The sequence below is a fragment of the Homalodisca vitripennis genome, chromosome X (genome assembly GCF_021130785.1).
Source record: "Homalodisca vitripennis isolate AUS2020 chromosome X, UT_GWSS_2.1, whole genome shotgun sequence".
Classification (NCBI taxonomy): domain Eukaryota; kingdom Metazoa; phylum Arthropoda; class Insecta; order Hemiptera; family Cicadellidae; genus Homalodisca; species Homalodisca vitripennis.
Genome location: NC_060215.1, coordinates 17,700,232 through 17,719,232, shown reverse-complemented (window position 1 = coordinate 17,719,232; position 19,001 = coordinate 17,700,232). Strand labels below are relative to the sequence as shown.

The 19,001-nt window shown below is 32.2% G+C and overlaps 1 protein-coding gene across 1 annotated transcript; it reads left to right on the top strand.

The window, feature by feature from the left end:
* The first annotated feature begins 1,467 nt into the window (after window positions 1–1,467).
* Window positions 1,468–6,280, top strand: LOC124368745. The gene is made up of 2 exons (XM_046826087.1): window positions 1,468–2,052; window positions 5,312–6,280. The coding sequence occupies exons 1-2, from the start codon at window positions 1,525–1,527 to the stop codon at window positions 6,278–6,280; spliced, it is 1,497 nt and encodes a 498-aa protein (XP_046682043.1). The 5' UTR covers window positions 1,468–1,524.
* Window positions 6,281–19,001: the final 12,721 nt, after the last annotated feature.

Sequence of the window (19,001 nt, the reverse complement as noted above, 5' to 3'; positions counted from 1 at the left end):
TAAAAGTTGGATATTCATTTTGTCTTTGCTATCTGCATTACACTATTGATCAAGCACTGTAGACTTAATATTTTATAAAATTTAAACGTAAACAGATGTTTCAGCCAATTTGTCGAAGTTCAGTTAAAAGTGTCAACAGCTGTTTAGTGCTGTTAAGTTTGGATTACGTAACATAATACTACCAATTTCTGCGAAGGTAGATGTTCCCATACAATGCGATGGTTTGGTGCTGTCCTATTCGGTAGTTATCCTTAACTCTTCCCATTATAAGGTTACATTTGGTCATGCTTAAATCAAATCAAAATCACTTGTTCATATACAATTTAATAAAGAATACATATGAGATTTTATACAACCTCTTTGGCCCTAAAAGTGCTAACATTGTGTTACGTAATGATTTGTAATATTGTAATTTGTCTTTATTTAGTCATTTTTCAATTATTATTTGAGTGAATTGTATAAAGTGCTATGCTGTTCTAAAAAAAAAAAAAACAGTTAATAACTTTTAAACGTGGAACGGCAAAAAACATGTAGTGAATTTAGTCAGTACTTTGAAAGATAAAAATGTAGCTAACATAAATATTTTGTTGTTCAATGATTTGTTGTGTAAATAATAATCACGCATATAGTGTATATAACCAACATATTCAATATGTAGAGGCAGGCATAGGATTCTCAATATAGTGCCAATTTATTTAGAGAGGAACATCTTATCAAACATCGTTATAAAATTTGCTTTCTCACCTGAATCATAGAATCAATTTTAGACTATGGCATTTAAGAACACTACTTTTCACCTTACTGTGAAATAACGCAAGAGAAAATAAAAATTGTTTATTTAAATACAACTAACTAATGATGATTATGAACTGTATAAACTTAAAATGAGATATCCACAATAAAAGTATATATTAACAGATTGTTTTTGTTTTTGTGCAGTTGCAGATATCTGAAAACAATGACTTTCGAGATTTTAAGTAGTAAATAGATGATTTTAGTTTGTAAAAGATGATGAAAAACCAGCTCATTTACATATTTGTAACATCTTAAAATATACATAGTCCATATTTTCAGTATTACTTTTTATAGTTGGCTAGAAATTACAGTCACAGTTGAAAATTGACAGAAGTAATTGGTATTCCTTGAGGAGTTGTAGATAAGTATCTATCATAGAGATTATAGTATTAGTGATGGAGGCATAATAAATATAAGCAACAAAGTATTAAACTTACTTAATCTATTGTCTGAGAAGCTACAGAGAATGTCCAGTGCTAAACATCCATTTTCAGAATATTCAAACAACAGTCATAACTTTCCAAAGTATTGAGATTCTCTAAAAGTATGTTCCAATCTCAAGCACTACGCAAGGATGGCTTCTTGGCGTAGTTCTATGTATTAACAGAGTGTAATAGATCAATATTGGTTAAATTTAAATTCGAATGGTTTGCGTCGAGAACATGATGTAAAACAAAATGGACCCATATACAAAAAAAACACAAGGAAAACAAAGTTAGTAAAAAAGTCATGACTCAACTCCCAGCAATTATCACAGCAAATAGATACACAATTTTAGATAATATAGAATCAACAAAAAACACCAGTATTATAGAATCAAACTTATTGAGCCAACCATGTCAATATAAATACAAAACTAACCTTTTGCACACAACAAAATGCAATCAAACCATAAATCAACTATCCAGACAGAATATTGAACTTTCAATCTTTTCTGACAGCCAAGGGCATAGTATGAGCCATTATATTGAAGAAAGAAGCAGTAATATCAGAGTCCTTGGAAGCGTCATGCCTAATGCTAGGATTGAACAAGTAATGGAAGTAGCAGTAAAATCCACTGGAAATGATGCTGTTGTTATCATGGGGGGAACTAACAATTTACTACAAAATGATACCAATGCAATATATCGGTCAATAGAGGATTCACTAGCTACACTAAACAAAAAAACTCCTGTTATACTGTGTACAATCCCTCACAGATTTGATCTAGAGAAGTACGACTTGATAAATTCCAAGATTGACTTGATGAATAGCTACATGAGGGAGGAAACAGGATTTTTCCGGACATTTGCCATCGTTAAGTGAAACAAGAAAACAGTAACACTACGTTTCGAGATCTGCAATCTGATCTCTTCTTCAGGTAAAGAACTAACCTAATACATAATTACAAACTAGGTTAAAATAAAAATTATTTTAACCTAGTTTGTAATTATGTATTAGGTTAGTTCTTTACCTGAAGAAGAGATCAGATTGCAGATCTCGAAACGTAGTGTTTACTGTTTTCTTGTTTCACTTAACGATGGCAAATGTCCGGAAAAATCCTGTTTCCTTCACAATCCTTCCATCGTCAAAAATAACCTTCAAACAAAGAATTGATTCTCGGTACGGACCCGGAACCAGTAAACAAATCAAAGACCTTGAGAGCTTGCATCTTAAATTAACTAAACACATTAATCATTTAACTTTCTTGCATAAATGTAAGGTTGAAGACCTTATGCCTATAGGGTTAACTCTAAAAACTCCTTTTCATAGTAGGAAAGCCAGTAAAATTTTGTCTTCTGCTTCTAAATCTTTTACTTAAAGAAAGAATTGCATATCATCATCGTGAAAAAATACCTCCTCCAAAATAGTATTGAGTGTAAAAAAACTGAATTAAAACACTGATCGGTACAGAATTCAACAACATTCTCGAAAGCATCCAAAATAGATGTATAAAAGTTTCTGAAACAGATAGAAAAAAGAAAATCTCCAAACTGGAAAAAAATTAGGCCTAAAAAATGTGATTTGCCTAAGGATGGTAACGTGAATACGGATGCAAATAATAAAAACGTAATCAATCTCTCTTCGAAAATCCTGAATGAAGCGGAAATATCAGTATTATCCAAGGGTTTAAACTTTTCTGTGGCACAAAAAATCGGTTAAAGGCACTGGATTTCGTAGCTGGAATTGAGTCGGCTGTTTCACAGTTACCTGAGGAACAGGGTGACCGCTTCCGCTGCGAGGCCAGTCTTTTACTCAGAAAAATTCCTCCCACAAAACCCAATTTAACAATAGAGGAGAAAAAGGCCAGGTCGATCCTTGGGAAAGATGACACGGTCAAAATCTTACCTGCCGACAAAGGCAACGCTACTGTGGTACTTGACTCAGTAGCGTATAAAGAAAAGATTGCGGAAACTTTAAATACTGGCAAATATACAGTTTTAAATAAAGACCCGACTGATTCATTTGAACGCAAAGTAGCAAACACCTTAAGAAAACATAAAGAATTTTTTTCAGATAAAATTTAGATCTAAATTAACTCCTCACCACTCCAAAATCCCCATATGTATGGCCTTCCAAAATCCACAAACCTACCATCCCTCTCCGGCCCATCATTAGTTCTCGTGATTCACCTTGCAGGGAATTGTCTAAAGTCCTCTTGGACATCTTAACACCATTGGTAGGAAAAACTGACTCTTTCATCAAAAATTCCAGGGATTTCGTAGAGAAGTCAAAATCCCTAAAGTTGACTGAAACTGACAAACTGGTAAGTTTTGATGTCGAAAGTCTATTTACAAATGTACCAGTTCCAGAAACTCTCGGAATTATTAAATCACGTCTCAAAGAAGACCAAACATTAAAGGGATAGAACTAAACTTCCCGTGCAGTAATTATGGAACTGTTAGAACTATGCACTCAATGCAATTATTTTGAGTTAGAGGGTAAAAATTTACCGTCAAGATGAGGGGATGGCAATGGGTTCTCCACTGTCTCCTATTTTCGCCAATATCTTTATGGAGGAATTCGAGCGAAAAGCTTTGGCTTCAGCTCAGTTCAAACCGAAGATTTGGTGGAGGTATGTGGATGATACCTTTGTTATTTTTTTCTCATGGAGACATTGAATTAAATAATTTTTTGAATCACATTAATAGTATTTCTCCTTCCATCCGCCTCACAATGGAAGTGGAAGTCCAAAACAAGCTTCCCTTTTTGGATGTGTGTGTATTAAGAGATAGGGATGTCCTTAAGACAACTGTTTTTCGAAAGATAACACACACAGGAAAATATTTAAATTATCAATCCAACCATCAAAAATCTGTCAAAGAAGGAGTAGCCTACTCGTTGTTTGATAGAGCAAAGAGCTTGTGCTCAGATAAAGATGGACTAAAAGAAGAATTTAAGAAAATTGAATCGGATCTCAGAAGCATGGATACCCTCAATTAGTAATTAATAAGTGCAAACGAACCAGAAGAATCATTCCTGAGTCAGAAAAACAGAATTGTGATAAATTTGCGTTTATGTCAATCCCTTATGTGCCGGGATTATCGGAGAAAATTAGAAGAGTAGGTAGAAAGTACAACATTAGAACCGCGTTTAAAACACACAACACTCTTAGACAAAGTCTCGTAAAAACAAAACCAAAAAATGGCCACACAGGATTCCAAAAAACTGTGTTTACAGTATAAAATGTAGCTGCAATAGGGAATACATAGGCGAGACAAAAAGACCACTAAACATAAGGATAAAAGAACACAAAGAAAACACGAGAAAGGGTTTCACAGAAAAGTCAAAAATTGCACACCATTGTTGGTCCGAAGACCATCATATGAATTGGGATGAAGCCCACATAATACATCGGGAACCACATTTCTTCAAAGGAAATTAATTGAGGCAACATACATTAAATTGGCAGACCAACCAATCAGTCGAGATTAGGCCGCTTTGGTTGCCAATTCTAAAAAAATGAACTAAAGAGAATACCAAAAGTATCAAACGGATCGGATATTTGCAATAAACCAATGCGGAGTCACAATATGGTTTTAAGAAGTTCATCTCGCATGAACCAATAATAACGAAAGGGCCCATTTCCTGTTCCCCTTCCCTTGTATTTCCGCCATCTTGTTTTAGCCGGCCGTCCACGATTACCATTGGCTACCCCCTCTGGTCAGTCGTAAATGGTTAGTAGACGAGTGAAGACATATTGTGACCTGTATTCCGTTAGTTTAGTTTAATGATTGGTGTTTTGTATAGTTTTTTATTAAGTGCATGTCTTTAGTGTTAGTGAAGTTGATATACAACATGTAGGTTGTGATTCCTGACTCAGGCGTGCCACAACGCTTTAGTAAGATTTGTTATTTTAACCTAGTTTGTAATTATGTATTAGGTTAGTTCTTTACCTGAAGAAGAGATCAGATTGCAGATCTCGAAACGTAGTGTTACTGTTTTCTTGTTTCACTTAACGATGGCAAATGTCCGGAAAAATCCTGTTTCCTTCACAATCCTTCCATCGGTCAAAAATAACCTTCAAACAAAGTACATGAGGGAACTGGCACTCCGCCTAAAGTCTACATATATTATTGAATTGGAGCATCTAACCAGATTTGATTATACAAGGCATGGGCTGCATTTGAACCGAAATGGGAAAATAAAAATCTGCAGACAAATTTTGGACACACTGGCAGTAATATTTTCAAAATCATTTAACCGAAACAAGATTAATTTCATTAATGGAAACATGAAACATGTGATAAAAAGATTTTGTAATGACGAAACTGTAGCATTCGCCCATTGTATTTCCAATGACTTTGGAAGCGCAAAGCAAATGAGTGCTGGAGTAGCCACAACATTTAAGGAAAAATTTGGGAGGCCCAAGCCTTCAGATTGCTTAACAAGAGATTTATCATTTCAGAAACGTCACAATGGATGTGCGGTCTATGGATTGATTACTAAGCAACAATACAACCATAAACCAACTGAGGGCAGCTATAAAAATGCTTTTACAGCACTTGTCAGAGACTTCAAAACTCGAAACTTTCAAAGTCTAGTATGCTCCCCTATGGGTTGCATACGTGATGGATTAGCACCTGAAGTGTTTGCTGAAAACATTGTTAGCTTTCAAATAAAAACAGCAACCCCAGTAAATATTATTAGCTATAACAAAGCTCCTTTTAAGAAACTACACAATGGTTACACTTACAACAACCTTATCCAATGTATTCAAAATGCTATCGATGAACTGTACCTAAAACTGAAAATACCTTCTTCCACTGACGCTGAACTGTACTCATTTGTGAACCCGGAGGAGCACACACCCATAGAACAACTTACTACCCAACAAATGATTTCAACAACCAATGTCTCTATCTTGGATACAAGTGAAAAAGATGGTTCAGTGCAAGTTATTAAAAATGTTTCCGGTGAAAAGCAGAGTACTAGTGTTGTGTCGGATAGGTCTGTGTACAGACCAAACGGAGATGTTATTACTGATAATGGTTTTTTAGATTGAGCTCGCATCTGGAGGTGGGTTCCTCACCCTTTTGTAGTGATAACAAACAAGTTAATGATAGAATAATGCAAAATTATACCGGTCACAAACACGCTGACAAAGAAATAAATAAAAAGATCAGAATTTTTCACCAGAATATTGAGCATCTTCCGTCACGATTAAATTCACTTCAAATTATAATTGACGAGGTTCAACCTGATATTTGTGTTATCACTGAGCATAACATTAGAAGTTGGGAATTAGAAAGGCTAAATTTGCATAACTTTAGCACTGCCTCTAGTTACTGTAGAGATAGTACTACAAAGGGGGGAGTCTTAATACTTTCCAGGTGTGATCTAAAAGTAAGTAACATGTCAATACCTTTAGCTGACAAACTATGTGAAGATTTTCAATGTGAATTTTGTATTGTTAAATGTACTCTAAATGATTATATATTTGTACTTGTTGGAATGTATAGGTCCCCATCGTCTGACGTATATGAATTTTTGAGCAGACTAGATATTCTAATTGATTATATTTTAGCAAAATTTAAAAATATTCTGATTGTAGGTGACTTTAACATTAATGTTTTACTTAACAAACCAGATAAAATTGAATTGAATAATATTTTAAAAAGTCATGGATTGAAATACTTAGTGAACTTCCCAACCCGAGTAACTGTGGACTCTGAATCTGCTATAGATAATGTTTTTACTAATATCCCTACAAGTAAAATAAAAGTTGAAGGGATTATAACACTGCTATCTGATCACGATGGCCAATTAATTGACTTGTTAAATTTGAAAAAATCTACAACTGAAAACATTTCAATATCAGAATTTAAGCGTGTCATATCCAAAGAGAATGTTGAAACGTTTAATTCTTTTCTGGAGAAGGAAAACTGGATCCAAGTATATTTTGCAAATTCGAACCTTAAGTACAAAATTTTTTATGATATATTCAAATATTATTTTGACTTATCATTTCATTTTAAAACAATTAAGGGAACAAAAAAGAAAAACGAATGGGTGACAGTTGAACTTAAAGATGAAAAACAAGAGTTGACTGAAATATATAAAATGGCAAGACACAGTAAAAATAATAATTTATTTAAGTACCTGAGGAAAAGAAATAGGATTTTTAAGATGAAACTAAACAAAACCAAGAAAAACTATTATGATCATAAAATAAAAATTGCCAAAAATATTTCAAAAGCGTCTTGGGAAGTAATAAATTCTGAGATTGGAAATAAGAACCATCATCAGTCTGAAAATATCACTCTAACAATTGATAATAACTTCTACACTGATCCTTTTATTATAAGTAAAAAATTCAATAACTACTATGTTAATGTAGTAAATTGTGTGGGGAGTAAACAATCTCTGGATAGCATGAGTTACCCACTTGATCAAATTAGTTACCAAAGACATAATATCTTTCAACCAGCATTTTACCTAAAACCAGTAAGTGAGTCTGAAATAGAACATATTATAGATTCTCTAAAAAATAAGAGCTCTTGTGGTCATGACGAGATACCGATTTCAGTAGTAAAAGCGGCTAAAAAAAATCTATCTAGAATTTTAAGTCATCTTATTAATTCTACATTTGTTACTGGAAATTTTCCAAACTTATTAAAAGTTTCAAAAATAATACCAGTCTTTAAAAAAGGAAGCAAGCAAAACATTTCAAACTACCGTCCCATATCTCTGTTATCTAATATATCCAAGATTTTTGAAAAAGCCATCTATAATAGATTAGTAGAATACTTAGAAATGAATCAAATGTTGAATATTGCCCAGCACGGATTTCGTGCAAACAAATCAGTAATTACAGCGGCCACCTCATTCTTGGAGTCAGTAATTGAATCAATCGATAAAGGGGAGAAGACAGTAGGAATTTTTATGGACCTGTCTAAAGCGTTTGATAGCGTTAAGCATGATGTACTTCTTGATAAGTTGCAAAAAATGGGTGTTACAAAAACGTCATTCAAGCTCTTTGAATCTTATTTATCAAACAGAAAACAATTTGTAGAATTATCATACATTCAAAATAACAAAAAAAATAAAATTCATTCAGATTTGCAGTTAATAAAATTTGGAGTACCGCAAGGGAGTATATTGGGTCCAATCCTGTTCTTATGTTACATAAATGATATGCCACAAATAATAAACAATAATAAAAACCAATACTTAACCTTATTTGCTGATGACTCAAATTTAAAATTTTCTGCAAAAACTCTTCAAGAACTAGAGCGGAATATAGCACAAAAATTGGCATTAGTTAACCAATTCCTAAAAACAAATAATCTGACTTTAAATATTGAAAAGACTAAATTTGTTGCCTTTGCTACAAAACAGAATGGAAATACTGACAAACCAAGGGTACTATATAATACGGATTTAGTTGAAGAAGTAAATACAACAAATTTTCTAGGGCTGAAAATTGATAAGTTCCTTAGTTGGGACGACCATGTAAAACATGTAATAAGTAAAGTTAACTCAGGAATTTATGCACTTAGACAAATGAGATATCTATGTAATCACCAAATGTTAAAATCAGTCTATCATGCACATGTTCAGTCTCACATATACTTTGGAATAAGTCTATATGGTTCAACATCAAAAAAAAACTTGGATAAACTACTTAAGCTACAGAAAAAAGGGATTCGTATTATGTTAAGTCTGAAAAATAATGATTCTGTGAAGGAATATTTTACAAAATTAGAACTTTTGACTGTATATGGAATGTACATATATGAAACAATCTTAATTGTAAAAACTGATTCAAGTGTAACTAATGACATACACCCTCACAACACCAGATGGAAAAATACTATAATAACAGAGCACCATCGACTTGAGTTATATAAAAAGAAACCAAATTACATTGGAAAAGTATTTTTAAGGCGTTTGCATGAAAATATTCTAAAGGAAAATGATATTAATATTTTTAAAGCCAAATTAAAAAAGTATATTATAAGCCTTAGTTTATACTCGTTGGAGGAATTCATGTCATTAAAAAGACCAAACTAGCAAATATTTTTAGTAATAAGATTGGCCATGTGTATGATGGCATTTTGACACTATTCCTGTACACTTGATGTATTCAAATGAATAAAGATATTTGATTGATTGATTGAGTAAGTGGAAATTGTAAACAAATACAAGAAGGATGTTTGTCATTCAAGTCGAACATATAGGTTTTTGCTGGAGGCGAAAGAGCTGCCGGTTTCCCTCCATTTCCGATTTATGGACCCCGTTGTGTAATCCAGCACATTGCGAGAAAGATCTCTGCCTGATTCCTTCTTCTTAAATCGGACACCGTAAGGGAAGCACGAGTTAAAATTCTTTCTATTACTCTATATGTGATATCAAGGTCTCATTTTTGGAATCTTGTAGAGTGGTGATTGACTGTGTTGGAATATATCTAGTATGACAAAGTAACAATTTGAATTCCAAATTTGATTAATTTTAAATGAGACTCCAGAATCTAAATTTGTAAGCACGTGCTAAGTGTATACACATATAGAGACTGTTATAAGACATTGGTAATAGTGAACTCAATGTAATAAATTAACGATTTGAATACTGATTTTAACATACTCCAAATTATTTAATTTCCCAGTGAATGAAATAAATTAGGTGAAATTCAACCAAAACAATGGAGTGAATCTACTGTAATAAAGAGAGTGTTGCAGCAATCGGAAAACACAGTGAGTCTCATACAATTTATAGTGAACATTATTTTGTGACAAACAATTTGGTGATACATTTTATTCAGAATTGACAATTAACTTCTGATTTTTTGGTTACAGGAATAAAGAATCATAAAGATTAACACAAAATCCACACTGACAGTAATGAGGGGCTATTAATGAGGATTTAAAACCGGATCTACTGCAAGAGAGATATAGATTACTCAGCTTTTGTTGTGGCTGTGGACTTCATGAAGTTTTGTTAAGTTTACTTCTAAATATGAGTGATAACTTCAATATTATAAAATCAGGATGTTGAAGGATTTTAAAGCTTCTCGACAGGAGTCTTGTGGTTGCAAACCCACCGTGATGCATAAAGCCTACTTCTGCAGTTAAGTATCAGGATGGAGGTTTCCAGAAGCTCCCCATAGTGTTTTCCTTTAGCCTGTGTGCCTCATTTTTCATATCATTGGAGTACCTACCATCTTATCATCAATACGCTAGTTTGATGAAAGGAGTATTAATAAAAACAATACGCGAATATCAACCATCAATGCAAATATCAAATTGAAAAATACATGGAAATGTTTTTTAATTCTCAGGGATGTAAACTGGATGGGAATGTATGAATTTAATGATTGTATTGCTGTGTGGAAAACAATTTGATCGTTTTTACAGTAAGTAATAACGTGGTCTGACTGTTCACCTCTCAGACCATATGAGTACTCCGATGAAATGATTTGAAACTGCCAATATGGCCGTAGTATAATGTGTTAATTGGCTGCTTCAACAAAGAAATCAGTGTTTTGTTTTTTTTTCTTTTAATTAGGTTTTAAAATAAAATTGTGTTAGTACGTACCATACTAATGGTTGGAAAACATACCTTACAGATTAATATTAAATAATATAACACAACGCGTAAAAGGTTTCTATTTCGGTGTTTGTAGACGATTTAAACTTACTCTGTTTATGACAGCTAATATACAGGGTGGCGCACATGTCAGTTTCCCCAGAAGAGAAATTTAAAGGCGTTATAGGTTAATTGAATAATACACTTTTAGGCAAGAAAACAAATTATTGATATGAAATTACTTACATATTACCATACAATGTTATAGCAGTTGTTCGAAATGTTCACCTTGATTTTGTATACACTTCATACAAGGACTGAGAACGGAATTACAAATTTTTAGTGATAAAGGTTTATTGTTATTAACAAGTTCAAATGCATTCTAATTAGGTTTCTGAGTTCGTCAAGATTTTGCGGTTTTAAAGATTACACAGTCTCCTTTATGATAACCCACAGTGAAAAATCACATGGGGTCAGGTCTGGTGAGCGCGCAGTCCAATTGATTGTACCACGGTGACCAATCCATTCATTAAATGCTACTTCTTGCAGCAACCGTAAGTAACTTTCTGAGTACATTTCCTTGAAGAAAATAATGGCCAATCAGTGCAGTACTCGAAATACCTCCCCATACTATAACACCAGGCACATTGAGTTCTGCTTGGATTACGTTATGAGGATTTACATCCGACCAGTACATGCAGTTATGCCGATTAACGCGTCCATTTAGTTTGAAACATGCCTCGTCACTCCACTAAATTGATCACAAGAAATGTGGATCAGCCTCTGAGCAGATAATTATTCTCTCACAGAATTCCAATCGCCTATTGGAATCATCCTCATGAAGCGCTTGGAGTAAAGATGGACGGTATGGCTTAAATTTTAATTGCTTTATCATACTTTGCACGCTTCTTCTTGATATTTGTAGTTCAGCAGATGCCTTACGAGTCGATTTACCAGGACTGGCTACAAAAGCTTGAGCAACTGTCTACAGGTTTTCTTGGTTGCAAATTTATCGTGGACGAACACCCTTTGGGCATTTAAAACGCTTCCTGTGTTTTCAAACTTCTTATTTAACTTCCGCATATACTATCGAGTGGGTATTACAACACCTGGATATTTACCACTAAATTCTTCGATTATTATAGCAGTATTTTTATTATGCTTCCACCACAACTGAAGGATGTAAACTCGTTGTTGGGTTGTAAAATTTTTAAAAACACACACAAACATATAGCAAATGCAAAGAGTGTCACTTTACACTAGCCACTGGAACAGACAACAATGAACTTACTCTGTGTTGCTGCCAACTTAACATTGTTACCAACCTATCGAAACAAAATATCCAAATTTATGGGGAAACTGACATATGCGCCAGCCACCCTGTATAACTATAATCACATGTAGAAAGGGAAATGAATGCATGAAAAGTGAACTGATTGGGACAATTTTCTATGTTTAGGGGTTATTAGAATAAGCTTTAAGTAATATACAATGAGTGCAGCACTAGTCGTCTCTGTTAATAAAGGAGGTGAAGAATAACCAGCCTGTCTATCTTTTCATACAAAGAGGGTTAATTATATTCGTGAAATATTGAACAATTCAATGAAACCACATGATTAGGATTGATTGGCTGACAATAGAGTTAGATGGAATATGATAAAATCTTGATGGGGATTGTTATGTGGGATCATTGGCAGGAATTATAAAATAATGGCCATTGTAAGATAGACGCATTTTATTGATAAACCTTGCAATACTCAATTTATATTTTAACTAGCAGAAATGTTGGAATAAAATTTTTTATCCTCCTCTGTTGGCGAATCGATCCACAATGCCAGTGAACAGACCTCCGATTCTCTTCTTATTAGGCGTATTAGCAGTCCCAGACATGTCAAACCCCCCTGCAGCTGGAGGCTTAGTGTTCACTTCTGATGGAGACACTTCTGACTGGACCTTAGCTACTGTCCATTCCGGGCTCAGTGTCATCTTGATGGAACACAAACAAAACATGAGATTAAGTGAAACAATATCTGTATAATGTAATGCATGTTTGATTTCTGTACTACATTTGTTAAAAAGATGTTTGGTTATTGATTTAACATTATATTTCAAAAAGTAGAAATTTTGAGTAGACTGTAGTATCTCACTGATTTCAAGAATTAATTATGCAATTCATTATAAAATCACAATTCTGTAAACAGCAAAGGGTATAAAGTGTCATGATTAGTATGAACACAGTCTTTTATAGATTTCCCCATGGGCCACACTGGTCTGTTATAGATTTCTCCATGGGCCACACTGGTCTGTTATAGATTTCTCCATGGGCCACACTGGTCTGTTATAGATTTCTCCATGGGCCACACTGGTCTGTTATAGATTGGACACAAACACAACATGAGATTAAGTAAAACAATATCTGTATCATGTAATGCATGTTTGATTTCTGTACTACATTTGTTAAAAATATATTAGGTTATCGATTTAACATTATATTTCTAAAAGTAGAAATATTGCGTAGGCTGTAGTATTTCACTGATTTCAAGAATTGATTTTGAAATTCATTATAAACATCACAATTCTGTTAACAGTCCAGGGTATAAAGTGTCATGATTAGCACTAACACTGTCTTTTATATATTTCTCCATGGGCCACACTGGTCTGTTATAGATTTCTCCATGGGCCACACTGGTCTGTTATAGATTTCTCCATGGGCCACACTGGTCTGTTATAGATTTCTCCATGGGCTATGCTGGTCTGTTATAGATTGGACACAAACACAACATGAGATTAAGTAAAACAATATCTGTATCATGTAATGCATGTTTGATTTCTGTACTACATTTGTTAAAAATATATTAGGTTATCGATTTAACATTATATTTCTAAAAGTAGAAATATTGCGTAGGCTGTAGTATTTCACTGATTTCAAGAATTGATTTTGAAATTCATTATAAAAATCACAATTCTGTTAACAGTCCAGGGTATAAAGTGTCATGATTAGCACTAACACTGTCTTTTATATATTTCTCCATGGGCCATACTGGTCTGTTATATATTTCTCCATGGGCCATACTGGTCTGTTATAAATTTCTCCATGGGATACACTGGTCTGTTATGTATTAAAATAGTAATATAAGAATGCTGATTGGATGTTTATCAATGTTCTATTGAATTAAGAAACTAAGTATTCATCAAGCAATACATTTCTTTGCAATTTTGTTATTTGTTTTCCTAAAAAATATTTGTTGAAAAATAAAATACTGTAATGTAATGGATTAGAGAGATCACAAATTTACATTAAAAACAGAATTCTGAAAGTATAAAAACATTTTAGAATAGCTAAAAATAAAAGTTAAATAAGAGATTTGAAATTCGGACTTGCAGGGAAATATATAACAATATTTGTTTTTATATTATAAAGGACTTAACAATCAAGTGAAAATCAGTTAAATTTATTAAAATTGTATATAAATAATACAGTGTCAAATATATAGATTTTTACTAGAATGATGGAGAAATAAAGGACCTAGTTGAATTCAGTAATACCTCTAGCTACATTTTATAACTATAATTGAGAAAATTGAATTGTAAAACATTTTTAAGGAATCAGAATTAGTTTTGAGGAATCAGAAGTATGTAGTTTTAAAACAGTTTACCAAAAATAAATTTATATTCGAACAAGTAAAAGAAAACGATCTGGACAAGTTGGTACTTTTTATAACAAATATTCCTCTGCTAATTATTAGATTTCAGGTACATTAGTAAAACATCATAACTTAAAAAAAGACATCAATAGATTGAGTCTGAGGGTTCTCCTTTTGAAATTTTAAGTGGCTGCAGTTATAATAGAAAATTGATTTAAGGATGTAAATATTTTAGTGTGCAGTCCCACAGGGATCAATCTTCAGTCCTTTTTTGTTCTTTTATTACTTGAAGGGGTTTCCAAGTTTAGCTTTTGTGATGAGGGTGCCTGTTTCTATGCTGATTTTGTTTATGTTTCTAATACATTATTGAACTTTTGATAGTATAGAACTTTAGGACAAAAAATGTGTTATTTGATAAAATTAAATAAAATGTTATATATCTTTCTACAAAACAAGTTAGGGCTCTAATCCAGATGTATCTATAGCTTATGATTAATTATACCAAGTGGAATACACATTAATTTTATTTATTTTAACTGAAGAACATTTGGAGTAAACACACATACATTTATAAGAATGCAACAGGATGCAGGAACATGTGTAGGTATGCGGGTTATATTACGTCATCTTCAGAATTGTATGAAATCAGATAAATGTATAAAACTTGTAATCTAAAAGTATTAGTAACAATATATTATTTCATTGTGCAGACCCATTAAGCCTATTGTATTATCCACTAGCTATTTATGTAGAGAAACTTGAACAGGTTCTTTATGCAGCAAAGAGTCAATAAGGACAGTGTAAGATTTAAAACACATACATGAATTGAAGTATATTTTTGTGGATCTTGGTACTTATATAAACAGTCATTGGATCTTATATTTGACAAACTGTAACTTATATAAAACGTTTATAAATCCATTATTAGACAAAAGTGGGCATCTATATAACACTTGTTTTTAGAAATATTGATCAGAATAGCTTAGAACTAATGATAACAAAACAAAACTTATAGAGAACCATTTGTTGTCATTGTCCCAAAAGGATAAAGTTTATTATTTACAACATAAAGACGTGTATGGCCGTCAAAGTTATATTTTAATAACATCTTTAGTTGGTCGCTTACTTTACAATGTTATAAAATAATTCACAAAATTGAAGTCATCTTTCATGTTATTGAGTGGTTTGCTCTATAAGCCATGTTAGAACGCATTTCCTCCCAAAGTTGTTTCAAAATATGTGGTAGGATATTGTACTTTTTTCTCCCCACATAAGTATATAGAAGTTTGATTTACATTAATCAGTTTAAAATTTTATTCAAGTATGACTGCATATTTACTCCAACATCAACTTAAGTTTCAAAAGTAACAAAGTACGGTATTGTCCACAAAATAAGTAAAAGATGTTTAAAATCTTCCAGTACAAAACACATTAATATAAATAGAAGAGAGCTCAGCTCAGAACCTTGTGGGCTCATTACACTTTACAGAGGAAAATTAATTAAGAACTAAATGAACTTTGAAAATAGACACCAATCTTTAGGGTAACTGTGAAATGATGACCAAGGTACTTCTCTAATACCTGCTTCTCAAAGATGCTATATTATAACATTGTAATTCCCTGGATCGAAAGCCTTGGTTATATCAATTTATATCTTCTACATATTGATCATTATTTAATCCACTGTATATTGCAACAAAAATTATTACTATCACTAAAATAAAAAAATGCTTATTTTTGTTCTATAAATTGATTTCTTGTATTGTAATGATTATATTATTATATGAGACAATTTTAAATTTAACCTATCGTTGAGTATACAGCCTTTTTATAGTTTATATATATATGTATATATAAACTATTTGTATTATAAACTATATGTATATATAATATTAATTAGACAGTCAGTTTAAACAAATAACTGAAATGGGATTGCGAGAAGGTTTAAATTTTGTAGGTGAATAATTATAGGTACAACAAATTTTCGTGCTAAGCATTCTATTTATTGCTTCTGAATACTGTTCAAACATGCATTTTTATTCATGAAAATGCATAAAACTAAACATACAATAACAGAAAAATCACAACAGAAAAGCCAAAATAATTATATCTTGGATAAGACATATTATATAATATGTAATGTCTTATCCAAGATATAATTATTTTGGCTTTTCTGTTGTGATTGTTCTGTTATTGTATGTATAGTTTTGTGCATTTTCATGAATGAAAAATGCATAATTGAATAGTATTCAGAAGTAATGAATAAAATGCTTAACAAGAAAATTTATGGTATAATATTCAATTACAAAAATCAAACCTTCTTGGAATCCCATTTCAGGTATTTGTTTAAACTTACTGTTTATATTAAAGATAAATACTTGTACTGAATAATTCTAGTAAGAAGTTAAAACATTTACCATTATGTCGATAAAACCCTTTGTAAGGTTGTATAATAGTAATACAGTTAGTAATATAGTTATATTGTGTGTAATGATTATGGAATGAAATTTGATTTTTAAGTTGGCTGAGTTTATATTCAACAATTAAGCACATAAATTGTCACCATTTTTATTTTGATAAAAAAGTGTTCTGTAATGGGCAGTTTTTGAAACCATTCCTAAAAAACATTTTTTTTTAATTACTAAAATTCGTAAAGTGGATAAATGATGGGTCTAATGATTAATGTGGGCTAATAATACTAGTAATTGTTATTAATATATATGATACATTACATTCAAGGCCTCTATCCTTATTCTTTGCTGTAATCCTCATAACATAAAGATTTCCTTCATTACTTTTTGGCAATGCAATTTATGTGAGATTTCGAATTCAGTTTCAGTCCAAGAAAACTACCTACAGAAAATTAATATCTTTGCCCTAAACAGAAATGTCTGTCTGGAGTTTTGTCACTGTTAACTGTCATTTTATTAACCAAACACCACTATTTAACAATTTCACTTAATCTGCCTTGTATCTCTACAACCGTCTTAGTGCTGTCGCTTAATATGCCTTGTATCTCTAAGACCGCTAAGACCGTTTTAGTGCTGTTACTAATACTTTAAGCCAGAACATCAATAAACGGAGAGATTTTACATGATCATCACTAGTACTAGCAATTAAACAATTAATATATTATAAATAATAATGATCTCGTGAAAGAACTCAGAGACACACATTTTTCTACAAATTAACAATTAAAAAACACTTCACTATTTGAAACATCTCATTATTTGATGTAAATAAAGTTTAAACATTTTCAAGAAAAGTCAGGACCTGGGTTATCAAATTTATAATATTCCAATATTGTAATGCAATACATTTTCTTGGTGTACTTTAGCAAAAGCATTATCAAGTAAAAATTGTCAGTTAAAGTTGTATTTTCTTTATCCAATTGTTTCATAATATGATGTTGGAAAATGTATATTGAAAAAGCACTTATGTCTTTATTTGGCCTGAAACAAAAAGGTGGATGACTAAAATTAAATATTATAATATTATTAAATATTTTGTACAATAGGGAACAAGTTATAGTTTCCACAAAATGACTTCTTTACTTTTTTTTAATAATTATTATTTAACCTAGTTTTAAAGCATTTGGGAAATTACTCTAATCAATATAAAGAGTTTGCTTATAACCAAATAAACAAATGTTACTTACCATAATAACCAAGGACAGCACAAGTAGAGAACCCATTGTGAGTGGTAATTTGCGGTTACTGGTACTCCAATATATACTTCCTCTCTCGTTGATATAAACCTTGTTTGTCATTTTGTTCTAATTTAAAGCTGATAATAAACAGATAATTAGTAATGAAGTACTCGTTAGTATAAGTCTCTTTAGTATTGCAGGCAGTTACAGTAATGCAGTAATCACCACTTGCACTGATTGTTTACAGCATAACATATCTATATTGTTATTGCACTTTCGCTCAACTCTGTCATGTGTCTAATTTGAAGGGAAACAACGTGCTATTTGTGTTTAACAGTTGACACACACACACACACACACACACACACACACACACACACACACACACACATATATATATATATATATATATATAGACATACAGACAATATTCTTTATCAACACATTCTTCAAGAACAATTTTGCATCAAAGTTAACATGTAGAACAGTTTCAAATTGTTTAACATTGTTAGTAACCAGTCAAGTAGAATTTAAGAACAAAAATCTCTTCAAAAGAGTAGAATGGATGTTCTTTAAGCCAGCTGCCGAGCCGCTGCCTCAGGTGCTGGTTATATGTCCCTTCACTGCTGCTGGAAGGTGGATCCAAAGCTTCAATCCCATGTAGCTTTGCTTCTCTTCATATTTGGTCAGATGGTGTACGGGGAGGCAGTAGTGTGTCACATGTTGGAAGTTGCACATGTGCAGCTGTGATCCCGTCTTGAGTGGGTTCAGGGTTTTTGTCCTTGCATATGTTACAGTTTCTAGTATATAAAATTTCACAATAGTTAGGATTTTTAGCTCCTTGAACTTTTTCCTTTAGGATTATCTGGGTGATAGGTCACAAAATATGTTTATGGCTCTTTTCC

Bases quoted from the DNA above. Each gene is read 5' to 3' on its own strand.
- LOC124368745 (XM_046826087.1), top strand. From the start codon at position 1,525: ATGACTCAACTCCCAGCAATTATCACAGCAAATAGATACACAATTTTA. The intron at 2,053-5,311 runs ATGAGGGAGGAA...CAAACAAAGTAC, and splicing joins TTGACTTGATGAATAGCTAC to ATGAGGGAACTGGCACTCCG.